Below are 15123 nucleotides of genomic sequence, written 5' to 3'. Positions count from 1 at the left end.
CGCAAGAGAGGCCTCAAGAAGCGCAGAACTCACGCAAGTAAAAGTGGCGAGACGATCCTGGAGGTTCAGATCCTCAGCCACACTCTGCGCCAAGCGAGATAACGCATGGCAGGAGCAATAGAGCCGGAGCAGGGAGAGAGTCTCCTCTAGGCAACCAAACTCCATACTACAAGATTCCATCACGGCTGCCCGGAATGAACCGAAGAGAAAGCGGGGAACCATTTCGAACAGGAGCCGGAGACGTCAAGGCACAGAGCCCCAGACGACATCGAGACACTAAGCCCCCGTCGATAACGGGGCGCAAACCCGCAGGCGACGCCGAGGCCCAAAGCCTCAGCCGCTGCCGAGATATAAAGCCCCCAGCGACATTGCGGCACCAAGCCACAGTCGACATCGAGACACAAGGCCACCGCCAACCAAAGGGCAAAGCCCCAAGCGACGTCAAGTCACAAAGCTCCAGTCGAAGGCGAGACACGAAGCCTCGGCAACGACGAGGCACAGATCTCCAGCCGACAATGAGGCCCCCAGCCTCAGTCGACGTCGAGGCACAAGCCTCAGGCGCCGTCGAAGCACAAGCGTCAAGTAACGCGGAGCACACGGCCGCAGCCGACGTCGAAGGTACAAAGCACACGTCGACGTCGAGACACCCAGCCTCAGTCGACATCGAGACACCAAGCCCCAGTCGACATCGAGGCAGAAAGTCGAAGCACAAAGCCTTAGACGACGTCAAGGCACCAAGCCGCCTCCTACGTCGAGGCACAGGGCCTCAGGCGGCGGTGAGGCACCAAGCCACAGTCGACGTCGAGGCACCAAGCCGCAGTCGACGTCGAGGCACCAAGCCCCAGTCGACGTCGAGGCACCAAGCCCCAGTGGACGTCGAGGCACCAAGCCCCAGTGGACGTCGAGGCACGAAGCCCCAGTGGACGTCGAGGCACGAAGCCCCAGTGGACGTCGAGGCACGAAGCCCCAGTCGACGTCGAGGCACGAAGCCCCAGACGACGTCGAGGCACGAAGCCCCGGTCGACGTCGAGGCACGAAGCCCCGGTCGACGTCGAGGCACGAAGCCCCGGTCGACGTCGAGGCACGAAGCCTCGGTCGACGTCGAGGCACGAAGCCCCAGTCGACGTCGAGGCACGAAGCTCCAGTCGACGTCGAGGCACGAAGCCTCGGTCGACGTTGAGGCACGAAGCCTCAGTCGACGTCGAGGCACGAAGCTCCAGTCGACGTCGAGGCACATCGAGGTTCATAAGTCGGCACCGTACCAATGAAACTGGTAATAAAGGTGCAGCAGTGCGCTCCATAAAGGGCAACCTCGAGATGAGTATTCCCATGAAAGGAGGCACGCTTCGAAGGTCTCGTAGAGGCGGGCACGACTGCACTCGATGCCTGGAATGCCTGAGACTCAGCCGGTGGCATTACCGAGGTAACGCAGCTAGAAGAACAGAAAGAAAGAAAGAAGACTTACCGGGGATCGAAGCTACTCAGTCCGATCCAACGAAGGAAAAATGGTCCTGGCCATCCTGCTCACACGAGGTGAGCCCAGAGAGAGGCCAGGGAAGAAGAAAATACAGCTGCAGCCAAATGAGGCCTAGCCGCATGGCTGAGGCCCAAGAAGGGTCTGCCAGTGGAACCAGCAGAAACACAATAAAAAGTCCTTTTTTTTTTTTTTTTTTGAAACAAAGAAATACACGATCAATCAACAAATGCACAGCGACTCCCTAACAAAATAAAGAAGCCACGGTGCTAGAAAGGCACTTATAAGAACGCAGAGAAGAGAGACAGGGCTTTCTGGCTCCGCGGAAAACTAAGAACTGAAGACCATGAGGAGGGGATGCGCCCTCTAGTGGATCAGGAAGGCACACACATGCGTGGTGCAGCACTAGCAAACTTGAAATCTTCAATCAAGTTTGCTTGAAAAGCTGTCCGCATCGGGGCTCCGTGGATGACGTCACCCCCACATGTGAGAATATGCTGCCTGCTTGTCCTGGGATAATATACAGTTCCGGATACAATTTGCCATAGCATACTCATTTTAATAAAGACTAGCTGATGCCCTGGCGTTGCACGGGTATTTAATTATAGAAATAACACAGTAAATGGATTGAAATAAAGATACTTTATAGTGGTGAATGAAATTATTTTTTTACAGCTTTATAAAAAGTACAATATTCAAAGTATAATGTGAAATATTTGACAAAATGAATACAATACAACTAACACAAAACTTGATTATAAACAACATTTTTAGTTTCACCTCCAGGAGCAAGAACATATAAATTCTTGGGTGAACCCACCCTTGATCAAGCAACATAGAGTTGTCCATGGGAAAAATCTTAAATCCACTCCACAGTATGTAATAGTCTGTCCCTGTGATTTGTTGATTGTGATAGAGAATGCAAGTCTCACTGGAATTTGCAATCTCTTAAACTGAAAAGGAAGATCTGTTGGAATAAGTGGCATCCAAAAGTTTCAGTATTGATTTAAACAACTCAATATGTGGAAACTCAGGTTGAAAAGAAACTCCATGCAGTTTGTTCCCGGTTCAGAATGGAACCTGTGTTCCTAGTTCAGGATATGTGAGTACTCATGTAATGTAATAACATTATGAACTGGGGTGCATGAAGGAAACAGTTACAAACACAGTTAGAACATACAAACTCTATATGTATGGTTTCCTTGGTAGAATAGAAACGATGTCCCTAGTGGTTATAGTGTCATAGAAAGTGTTTTATAGTTGGAATTACTGTGAGAATGGCAGCTTGTTGCATGTTTTTTCTGTTTGTAGCTCCGCCCATGTGTGCAGGTGGGCCGCGAGACCCCCAGAACATATCACCCCAGGTAGTGAGGGATCTGCATACCAAGTTTCGTTCAAATCGGTCAAGCCGTTTTTGAATTACTGTGAGAATGGCAGGTTTTTACATTTTTTCCATTGGCATGAATGGGTGAAATCTGATTTTCTGTTTGTAGCTCCGCCCACGTGTGCAGGTGGGCCACGAGACCCCCAGAACATATCACCCCAGGTAGTGAGGGATCTGCATACCAAGTTTCGTTCAAATCGGTCAAGCCGTTTTTGAATTACTGTGAGAATGGCAGGTTTTTACATTTTTTCCATTGACATGAATGGGTGAAATCTGATTTTCTGTTTGTAGCTCCGCCCACGTGTGCAGGTGGGCCGTGAGACCCCCAGAACATATCACCCCAGGTAGTGAGGGATCTGCATACCAAGTAACGTTCAAATGGGTCAAGTCGTTTTTGAATTACAAGTTTAAGTTTCAAGTTTATTCAAATAATTTGATTAAACGCTTTTCAAATTACAAAGCGTTTTACAGAAATAAAATGAAATTAAAAAAAAAAAAAAAAATCACTAATACATAATCTTTATAATTAGACCAACAGGGGTAAATTGAACAAGGGAAACATTAGGAAAGGGGGGAAGAAATACAATTTTTTTTTAAAGAAAAGTACATAAAAGGGAAGTACATTAGGAGGGGGGGAGGAAAGAAAGATGGTAGTAGAGAGAGATCAAATGAGAGAAATACTGATGCTATAGTTTTATGAATGGGAAAGATCATAGGATGGTACCTCATAATGGATTTGGTGGATTCAGTTAAAGGCTTCTTTAAAGAGAAGACACTTTAAACTGCTCTTGAATTTCTGCAAATCTTGTTCGAGTCTTATGTATAAAGGGAGAGAATTCCAGATCGTTGGTGCTGTTACCGAAAAAATAGAGGCACGACGTGTTCCGATAATTTTCAAGGAAGGAACATTAAGGGTAGACTGAGAGGATGATCTAAGAACTCTCGATGAACTGTAAGGGATCAGGAGCCTATCTATAAAAGCCGGTGTATTGGTCTTAATTGTCTTAAAGACTAAAAGAGCTATTTTATAAGTTATCCTATGTATTATAGGCAACCAGTGAGCTTCTTGTAGCAAAGGTGTAACATGGTCGAATTTCTTTGAACCAGTAATTATCTTTATAGCTGTATTTTGAATCAATTGAAGTCGACGTATGTCTTTTAAAAAAGCCCCTTTTAATAAAGAATTACAATAGTCTAGCTTTGATATTACTAGAGAATGAACTAGTGTGTTAAGGGAAAATTTGTCAAGGAGGGGGGCGAGTGATCGAATCATCCTCAACCTGTAGAAACAATTTTTGATCAATGCACTGATGTGTGCACGGAACGTGAGTTTGTTATCTATTAAAACTCCCAAAATTTTTGTGGTGTTGGTTTGAATAAGAGGCATATTGTCAATTAAAATTGGATTAATAAGTGGTGATCCTTCTTTCCCTGAGAAGAGTACAGTAGTGGTCTTGTTAATGCTTAGGGATAATTGATTGGTATTTAGCCAGTCATGAATTTTGGCTAACTTTTGATTAATGTCAGATATGTCATGTGAACTTGTAGGGTCAATGGTATGTAAAAGTTGAAAATCATCTGCATAAGCATATACTGTGAATCCAATTGATTGAGAATCCAATTACTGTGAGAATGGCAGGTTTTTACATTTTTTCCATTGACATGAATGGGTGAAATCTGATTTTCTGTTTGTAGCTCCGCCCACGTGTGCAGGTGGTCCGCGAGACCCCCAGAACATATCACCCCAGGTAGTGAGGGATCTGCATACCAAGTTTCGTTCAAATCGGTCAAGCCGTTTTTGAATTACTGTGAGATTGGCAGCTTTTTACATTTTTTCCATTGACATGAATGGGTGAAATCCGAATTTCTGTTTGTAGCTCCGCCCACGTGTGCAGGTGGGCCACGAGACCCCCAGAACATATCATCCCAGGTAGTGAGGGATCTGCATACCAAGTTTCGTTCAAATCGGTCAAGCCGTTTTTGAATTACTGTGAGATTGGCAGCTTTTTACATTTTTTCCATTGACATGAATGGGTGAAATCCGAATTTCTGTTTGTAGCTCTGCCCACGTGTGCAGGTGGGCCGCGAGACCCCCAGAACATATTATCCCAGGTAGTGAGGGATCTGCATACCAAGTTTCGTTCAAATCGGTCAAGCCGTTTTTGCGTGATCGCGGCACATACACACATACATACACACATACCTCCGATTTTATATATACAGTGGTGCCTCGCATAACGGACGCCTCGCACAGCGAACGCTGCGCACAACGAACTTTATGTCTTGATTCGTACAACGAACTTCGTTTCACACAACGAAGTCGCCCGAGCTGCATCCTTAACTGCCCTCTCTCCGCCTGGCTCCCTCTTGCCCCCCCCGACTCCCCGACACGATCGGGGCAAGAGGGAGCCCAAGCCCTCTTGCCCCCCCGACTCCCCGACACGATCGGGGCAAGAGGGAGCCCAAGCCCTCTTGCCCCCCCGACTCCCCGACACGATCGGGCCAGGAGGGAGCCCAAGTCCTCCTGGCCACGGCGACCCCCTAACCCCACCCTGCACTACATTACGGGCAGGAGGGATCCCAGGCCCTCCTGCCCTCGACGCAAACCCCCCCTCCCCCCAACGACTGCCCCCCCAAGAACCTCCGACCGCCCCCCAGCCGACCCGCGACCCCCCTGGCCGACCCCCACGACACCCCCAACCCCCTTCCCCGTACCTTTCTGTAGTTGGCCGGACAGACGGGAGCCAAACCCGCCTGTCCGGCAGGCAGCCAACGACGGAATGAGGCCGGATTGGCCCATCCGTCCCAAAGCTCCGCCTACTGGTGGGGCCTAAGGCGCCTGGGCCAATCAGAATAGGCCCGGGAGCCTTAGGTCCCTCCTGGGGGCGGGGCCTGAGGCACATGGGCCCAACCCGACCATGTGCCTCAGGCCCTGCCCCCAGGAGGGACCTAAGGCTCCCGGGCCTATTCTGATTGGCCCAGGCGCCTTAGGCCCCACCAGTAGGCGGAGCTTTGGGACGGATGGGCCAATCCGGCCTCATTCCGTCGTTGGCTGCCTGCCGGACAGGCGGGTTTGGCTCCCGTCTGTCCGGCCAACTACAGAAAGGTACGGGGAAGGGGGTTGGGGGTGTCGTGGGGGTCGGCCAGGGGGGTCGCGGGTCGGCTGGGGGGGCGGTCGGAGGTTCTTGGGGGGGGGCGGTCGTTGGGGGGAGGGGGGGTTTGCGTCGAGGGCAGGAGGGCCTGGGATCCCTCCTGCCCGTAATGTAGTGCAGGGTGGGGTTAGGGGGTCGCCGTGGCCAGGAGGACTTGGGCTCCCTCCTGGCCCGATATTGTCGGGGAGTTGGGGAATCGGCGGGGCAAGAGGGCTTGGGCTCCCTCTTGCCCCGATCGTGTCGGGGAGTCGGGGGGGCAAGAGGGCTTGGGCTCCCTCTTGCCCCGATCGTGTCGGGGAGTCGGGGGGGCAAGAGGGCTTGGGCTCCCTCTTGCCCCGATCGTGTCGGGGAGTCGGGGGGCAAGAGGGCTTGGGCTCCCTCTTGCCCCGATCGTGTCGGGGAGTCGGGGGGGGGGCAAGAGGGCTTGGGCTCCCTCTTGCCCCGATCGTGTCGGGGAGTCGGGGGGGGGCAAGAGGGCTTGGGCTCCCTCTTGCCCCGATCGTGTCGGGGAGTCGGGGGGGCAAGAGGGCTTGAGCTCCCTCTTGCCCCGATCGTGTCGGGGGTGCCAGGGACCACACGGAGTCACCCACCGTACCACCCGATTCGGGTAAGCGCAGGTATCGGTGGGTGGCTTATTTGCGGGGGGGTGCCTTATTTTACATTTTTTTCTAAAAAGGGGGGGCTGTCTTATTTGATGGCCCTGCCTTATCATCGGGGAAACACGGTAGAAAAAAAAAAAATGAACAGTTAAGTCCCAGTTTTTGCCGCTGAGACTCTGCCCTCTCTCACTGTAAAATTAGACTCTACTTAGTCTGTCTTTAAATTTAAAAAATGTGTGTTGTTTTAAAAAACAATTATGTTTTTAGATGTATCTAAATAAAAATAATAACCAAAAATTTATCTTTTTTTATGTCATCTTAGCATATTTTATGCTGCAGAACGAATTATTTTTTTTTACATGTATTCTTATGGGAAAACGCGTTTCACATAACGAACGTTTCGCATAACAAACTTGCTCCTGGAACCAATTAAGTTCGTTGTGTGAGGCACCACTGTATATAGATTAACCCATGACATACAACAATTAATTTTTAAAAACAAATATGAGAAACAACGCCTCAAAAAAGTCAGAAAATCTGGGAAATAAAAGGCCAACAAGCCCAAAATATTTGCCTGTGTGCATTCTAGTAAGCGGCTGAGATACAGATGTTTTTACAAAAAGTTACTTTATCATTTATAGAGGGAAGTGTTTTTTTGTTAAACAAATTGGATATTTTCACTCCCTATTCCTAAGATACCATTGGCTATTTAGTTTTTTTCCCTTTCATTTTTTGACAAAGTCTACAGTAGAGAATGACATGGGGACACATTTTTCCCCGTCCCCGTGAGTTTTGTTGCTATTCTTGTACCTGTCCCATTCCTGTAAGCTCTGCCTTAACCGCACAAGCCTCAAATACTTATGATTTTAAAGTGTTTGAGGCTTGTGCAGATGAGGACAGAGCTTGCAGGAATGGGGCAGGTACAGGAAAAGAACTCGCTGGAATGGGACAGGAAAATTAGTTCCCATGGGGACAGGGAAAAATTTGCTCCATGCCATTCTCTACTCTACAGTTTTAAGGTACACTAACAAATGGAATGTATGCTAACAAATGTATATCCCTGCTGCATTTACAGTAGTAGCACAATTGCTGTATCAGTCTAAAAAAAAAAAAAGAAGGTTACACATTAAGGTGAAACTTTTTATTTGCACTAATGTCATACATTTCTTTTGACTATCTTTTGAGAGCCAACACCCTCTTCCTCAAGTCAGATGAACTTGAGAAAGGGGGTGTTAGCCCTCAAAAACTAATTTAAAAAATGTATCATTGTAGGAACCCTATTACTAAACTGCGTTAAGCATTAATGAATGCTTAACATGAGAAAAAAAAGGATATTACAAGGTACACTGCCAATTTTCCAGCACCCCTGGTTCCAAAACCTTGTTGGATTAACTATTTTGCAGAACCAAAGGTATAACTGTATAACTGCAGTACAGGTCCCGATGTCTCCCCTTTCACATCCACCAAAGACTTTATTTAAACAGCTTAGAGGCCCAATAAAATGTTCTCTGTATAGTTTCTGTGCATCTCTGTAGTGTAAACAATCCACATCAATGCAGCTACACTCAACGCCACCTGTGGGCCGCCCAGTAAACTGGTCTGGCGGGTAAGGGAATTTGAAGTTCCCGCTTGTAATTTTGTCCGTCGCCAGAAAATCGATGGTGTACCTGTATATACAGTAGTACATAAGTATGCACAAAAGCATTTTGCAATAATTTGGCTGTAAGCATATGCTTATAGCATGCTTATGTTTGGGAGAGGGTAAGTTTTGGTCAGGGAAAGGGCATGAAAGCATTATCCAGTTAGTACATTTGTATTACCATGTGCTAGCTGGATAATGCTGATTTAGGCCTCTTTTTTCAAGCTGTGCTATAGGATTTTAGCACAAGCCGATGCTCATATGAATTCTATGAGTATCAAAGCATTTATCATGCCGGCCTGCGCTAAAAACCTCTAGTGCAGCTTGATAAAAGGGGCCCTTAATGAGGGAGGACTTGGCACTTCCTAAATAAGAGGTGGTATAAGAACATAAGAATAGAATAGCCTTATTGGGTCAGACCAATGGTCCATCAGGCCCAGTAGCCCATTCTCATGATAGCTAATCCAGGTCGCTAGTACCAGGCCAAAACCCAAGGAGTAGCAACATTCCATGCTACCGATCCAGGGCAAGCAGAGGCTTCCCCCATGTCTTTCTCAATAACAAACTATGGACTTTTTCTCCAGGAAACTGTCCAAACCGTTCTTAAAACTAGTTACGCTATCCACTCTTAACACAACCTCTGGCAATGCGTTCCAGAGCTTAACTATTCTCTGAGTGAAAAAATATTTCCTCCTATTGTTTTTTAAAGTATTTCCCTGTAACTTCATTGAGTATATCCTAGTCTCTGTAATTTTTTACGGAGTGAAAAATCGATCCACTTGTACCAGTTCAACTCCACTCAGGATTTTGTAATAATCATATCTCCCCTCAGCCATCTCTTTTCCAAGCTGGGAGAGCCCTAGCCTTTTTGGTCTTTCTTCATAAGAGAGGAATTCCATCCCCTTTATCATCTTGGTCATTCTTCTTTGAACCTTTTCTAGTGCCACTATATCTTTCTTGAGATAAGGAGACCAGAATTGAATGCAATACTCCAGTTGAGGTTGCACCATGGAGTGATATAGGAGCATTATAACATTCTTAGTCTTGTTAACCAACCCTTTTAAAATAATTCCTAGCATCCAGTTTGCTTTTTTGGCCGCCACCACACATTGGGCGGAAGGTTTCATCATATTATCTACAATGACACCCAGATCCTTTTCTTGGGTGCTAACCCCCAAGGTGGACCCTAGCATCCGGTAACTGAGATTCGGGTTATTCTTCCTAATGTGCATCACTTGCATTTGTACACATTAAATTTCATCTGCCACTTGGATGCCCAGTCTTCCAATTTCCTATGGTCTACCTACAATTTTTCACAATTCGCATGTTTTAACAACTTTGAACAGTTTAGTGTCATCTGCAAATTTAATCACCTCACTTGTCGTTCCAATTTTTAGATCATTTACAAATAAGTTAAATAGCACTGGTTTCAGTACAGACCCCTGTGGCACTCCACTGTTTGCTCTCCTCCATTGAGAAAAATTACCATTTAACCCTATCCTCTTTCAATCCAATAACCAATTCCTAATCCAGAACTGAACTTTGTCACCTATCCCATGACTCTTTAATTTTCTCAGGAGTGTGTGGCATAGTGGTTAAAGCTACAGCCTGAAGATGAAATATTCCAGTGGAAAGTTAAGGATCTCAGTAAAAGATACTCTTCAATTAGAAAAACCCTTAGAGATGGAAATTGTTTTTATCGAGCATTAGGATATGCTTACTTGGAATCTCTTCTTGGAAATCCCAGTTTAATTCCTCTGTTCCCTGATAAGAAAAGTACAGCCTTGATTGCCTCTGAGAAAGTTAGAACTGCTTGTTTATGAATTACACATCCTTGGCATCTGTAAGAAATAGAGAGAGCAAAGGTTAATTATTAAACTGTGTAAAAAAAGACAGAGAATTAAGATTTGCCTTTAGGAATAGAGGCCTTTAGAAACTTTTAGATACAGAACATGGCCTTTAGATGCAGAGTATTATATGCAGGATCAAATATGCTTTATTATGTAACTAGTCTTTAAGCCCGTTACATTAACGGGTGCTAGTCTGTCTGTCTTTCTTTCTCCGCTATGTCTTTCTTTCTATCTCTCTCTCTCCTTGGCCGCTGTACTTCTTTCTTTCTGCACTCAGACCCAACAATTGTCCTTTTCTATTCCCTCCCTCTTCCTATGTCCTTAATGCCCCAGTGCCTACTTCCCATGTTCTTAGTGGCCCTTCCTATGTCCTTACTGCCCCAGTGCCTCCTTCCTATGTCCTTAGTGCCCCTTCCTATGTCCATAGTGCCCCCACTGCCTCCTTCCTATGTCTTTAATGCCCCCAGTGCCTCCTTCACATGTCCTTAGTGGCCCTTCCTATGCCCTTATTGCCCCAGTGCCTCCTTCCTATGTCCTTAGTGCCCCTTCCCATGTCCTTAGTGCCCACAGTGCCTCCTTCCCATGTCCTTAGTGCCCCCAGTGCCTCCTTCACATGTCCTTAGTGGCCCTTCCTATGTCCTTACTGCCCCTGAGCTTCCTTCATATGTCTTTAGTGCCCCTTCCTATATCCATAGTGCCCCCATTGCCTCCTTCCTATGTCCTTAATTCCCCCAGTGCCTCCTTCCCATGTCCTTAGTGCCCCCAGTGCCTCCTTTACATGTCCTTAGTGGCCCTTCCTATGTCCTTACTGCCCCCAGTGCCTACTTCCTATGTCCTTTGTTCCCCTTCCTATGTTCTTACTGCCCCCAGTGCCTCCTTCCTATGTCCTTAGTGCCTCCAGTGCCTCCTCTGCATGTGCTTAGTGTCCCATCCTATGTCCTTAGTGCCCCCAGTGCCTCATTCCATGTCCTTATTGCCCTATTGCCTCCTTACTATGTCCTTAGTGCCCCTTCCCATGTCCTTAGTGCCCCCAGTGCCTCCTTCCCATGTCCTTAGTGCCCCCAGTGCCTCCTGCTCATGCCCTTAGTGGCCCTTCCTATGTCCTTACTGCCCCTGAGCCTCCTTCATATGTCTTTAGTGCCCTTTCCTATGTCCATAGTGCCCCCACTGCCTCCTTTCTATGTCCTTAATGCCCCCAGTGTCTCCTTCCCATGTCCTTAGTGCCCCCAGTGCCTCCTTCACATGTCCTTAGTGGCCCTTCCTATGTCCTTATTGCCCCCCGAGCCTCCTTCCTATGTCTTTAGTGCCCCTTCCTATGTCCATAGTGCCCTCACTGCCTACTTCCTATGTCCTTAATGCCCCCAGTGCCTCTCTTCCATGTCCTTAGTGCCCCCGTGCCTCCTTTGCATGTCCTTAGTGCCCCATCCTATGTCCTTAGTGCCCCCAGTGCCTCATTCCATGTCCTTATTGCCCCCAGTGCCTCCTTCCTATGTCCTTAGTGCCCCTTCTCATGTCCTTAGTGCCCCCAGTGCCTCCTTCACATGTCCTTAGTGCTCCTTCCCATGTCCTTAGTGCCCCCAGTGCTCCTTCCTATGTCCCCCCTGCCTTCCAACCTTTGTCCCACCCCCTCCCCAGAAGCTAGCCAACCTATCTCACTCCCTCTCTGCCGTGCTTAAGCCAGCCTGCCTGCATGACTCCTTCCCTCCAGTGCCAAAAGCTGATACTTGCAGCCCCCCCATTTACCGGCCCCAGCAATTGCTACTGTCTGGGTCAGCCGCCACTGCTGGCTGTCGAAACTAAGACCACCACACGCTAATGATAGGGGAAGCGTCGGAAACCGCTCAGCTGAAGGAAACCACCATGCTTCTCCTACGCTGCTGTGGAAACATGCTGCACGCATCGTAAACAGCCGCTCCTATGCACGAATTTCCCACTGCACATGTCTGCTAAGGCTTTCCAAACATGTGCACGCACCGCACGTGCTCCAAACGTGTACCTGCGCCGCACGCGCACACGCCACTTCCTTTAACATTCTGCTGACCACGGAGCTACGGATCACGGAACACGCAGGTAGGAGTGCGCAAGTGCGCTTGGGTTTTATTATTAGTGACTAGCCTTATAGCCCATTACATTAACGGGTGCTAGAATATATGTCTCTCTGTCTTTCTTTCTTTCTGTCTCTCTCCCTCCCGCTGTCTGTCTTTCTTTCTGTCTCTCTTTCTGTCTCTCTCTTTCCTCGGCAGTCCACCACCACCCTTTGCCTGCTCCCCCTGTCCATCAGCAGCCCTTCTCCCTTTGTTTTACCTCCCCCCTGTCCAGAAACACCTCTTCCTTGCTCCCCCTTTCCACCAGTAGGCCTTCCTTCCTGTTACATCCCCCCCTGTCCAGCAGTAGGCCTCCCTTCCTATTTCCTTCCCCCCCCATCCAGCAGCACCTTTTTCATGCACTCCCTGACCAGCGGCACCCCTTACCTGTTCTCCCTGTCCAGCATCTGACTTCCGTTCCATTTGTATCTGCCTTCCTGTCCTGTCAGCACCCGCATAACGCCTTTCGCCACAGCTCAACTGCCTGCACGTGCCGACAGCCACCGCGGGCACCTCAATCCGACAGCTGCCTCAAGTCGCCCTGGTACTGGCCCGTCCAGGCATCACTGCCACTGCCGCCATCCATGCTTTGCACATGCCGACAGCCACCTCAAGCCGCCGCAGCTTGCATGTGCCGACAGCCGCCGCGCGTGCTTCAATCCGACAGCCGCTTCAATTCACCCTGGTACTGGCCCGCTCCCGGCATCGCTGCTACCGCCGCCATCCATGCTGGTTGGGAAGGTGGGCTCCATGAGAGGCCTGCGGGGCCTAAGCCAGTCAGCATGGCTGCGGCTCGGGAGGGAGTCCTAGTGTCTTCTTGCACGCATGCGCTCTCTTGCCGGCCATGGATCTACAGATCAGGGATCACGGAACACGTAGGTAAGAGTGTGTATGCGCGCTTAGGGTTTTATTATTGTAGATGTACCAGTGATGGCTTTTACACAATGGGCCTGTTTTACAAAGCCGTGCTAGCAGCTGCTGCGTGGTAACAGCCCCGAAGCCCTTAGAGATTTAAAGGGCTTCTGGTGCCTATGTTTTGGTTTTGTCCTGTATGGTAATGGGTTTTTGACGACATGAAAGTGGCCTGATAGATGGCAATGAGAATTATTTATTTTAAACCTTTTTTAATTAAAAATACAAATGCACACAAACACTGCAGAATCAATACTTTTCCAATAAAAGTCCTCAACTCATGTGGGTCTGGGCTCTAAAGACTCCCATTTGACATAACATTCCCCTCCCCCACCCCTCCCTCCTCCCCACCTAACCCTAGTTACAATATCTATTAACAACCACTGGTAGGTGTCAACATGATTGTATCTAATTGAAAACTTGGCCGCGACTTCTCGGAGCCAAGATATTCAAATATGGAGTCCAAACTTTCAGAAAGTCTTTACGCCTTTTGGGGGAAAAATAAGCAGTTCTCGCTTCCCACCTCATCAGCTCATGTGGTTTGTTTCTCCAGTATCAGAAAGAAGGTGGTAGCTCAGACAACCATTAGTTCAATATACACTTCTTTCCTACAATATAGAATTTACTAAGGAACAATTTTTCTGATGAGGTATGCATTGACAGGAAGGAAAAATGGCAAAAAAGCATAGTGGTTTCAGACACACAGATTGATGTTTTCAAGACTTCCTGCAGAAAAGAGGCAATATATCTCCAAAAGCCCTGCACTGGTTCACATGCCCACAGACCATGAAAATAGGAATTCACAGAAGCTTGATATTTTATACGTAGTTGCGTGTCAACGCTTCCCATATAATAAGCTTGACATTGAGGAACATATGCCTTTAACAACATACGATATTGACACTCCTGTAGCTTTGCACTATACACCACACCAGGGACACCTTTAATAGCTCTTATCCGAGTGTTCATTCTCAGATCCCTATTCAAGTCCCTTTGCCACAGATTAAAAATAGTGGAGCAGTTTTTGGGTGGCTGTAAAGCAAGCAAGCTCTGTTGGAAATAGGACACTGATATTTTGACCTCCAGTTTTGTCTCAAGAAAGTCATAAAACATAGCACCAAACTCCCATGACAGAGAGCTAGCGGAAAGGGATCTCACATATTGTTGTACTTGCCAAGACGCCTAGTGTGCCCCAAGAGACGGAACGCCTCTTTGCAGCAATTCTTCACATGAGAGCTGTGTGCCCTCCTCCGGCAAAATATGAAATATTTGAGTTATTCCCCCATCCCTCCATTTACTAAAGACAGGTGTCATTCCTGGCGTAAAGGATAAGTTTCCAACCAGGGGCAACAACACACTAGCATGTGGATCATGTCCCCAGAAAGGAAGGATCTGTTTCCACACTGCCCAAAGCAGGCGTAACAACACGCTGCTCTGATTCAGCAGTTCACTTATCCAGCATGTAAAAGGTATATTAAGTGCAAAGGATAAAAGTAATCCCGCTCCAGATCCACATCAGAATATAAGGCAGTACCCAATCTCTATTACAGGGGTGCCTACACTTTTTGAGCTTGTGAGCTACTTTTAAAATGACTAAGTCAAAATGATCTACCAACAATAAAATTTAAAAAAGCACAAAGCACACTGTACGCAGAGAAAATGTTAATTATCATTTATATTCTGTGGGTTTTCAAAGAGTTCAAGGCAGATGACTTTATGCAATGTCACCTCTGTAACAACTTTACAAAAATAGACAAATATACCCCTCTCTTTTTACTAAACCGCGATAGTGGTTTTTACAGCAGGGAGCTGCGCTGAATGCCCTGCGCTACTCTCAATGCTCATAGGCTCCCTGCGCTAAAAAACGCTATTGCGGTTTAGTAAAAGGGGGCCATAGTGCAAAATATAGACAGCAGATAGAAATTCTCAAAACGGACACATTTTGATCACTTAAATTGAAAATAAAATCATTTTTCCTACCTTTGTTTGGTGATTTCATGAGTCTCTGGTTGCACTTTATTTTTCTGAC

The 15123-nt window shown here is 47.6% G+C and overlaps 1 protein-coding gene across 1 annotated transcript in view; it reads right to left on the bottom strand.

The window, feature by feature from the left end:
- The window catches only part of LOC117365759 (ras-related protein Rab-11B), a 94038-nt gene that overhangs the window by 62247 nt on the left and 16668 nt on the right, over window positions 1–15123 (bottom strand). Inside the window, exon 2 of the mRNA XM_033956541.1 lies at window positions 9970–10089. Coding sequence (XP_033812432.1) covers window position 9970 — 1 coding nt within the window. The 5' untranslated portion in view covers window positions 9971–10089. The remainder of the gene's footprint in view (window positions 1–9969; window positions 10090–15123) is intronic.

This window comes from Geotrypetes seraphini, chromosome 8 (genome assembly GCF_902459505.1).
Source record: "Geotrypetes seraphini chromosome 8, aGeoSer1.1, whole genome shotgun sequence".
Lineage (NCBI taxonomy): Eukaryota > Metazoa > Chordata > Amphibia > Gymnophiona > Dermophiidae > Geotrypetes > Geotrypetes seraphini.
This window is presented reverse-complemented; position numbering and strand designations above follow the sequence as displayed.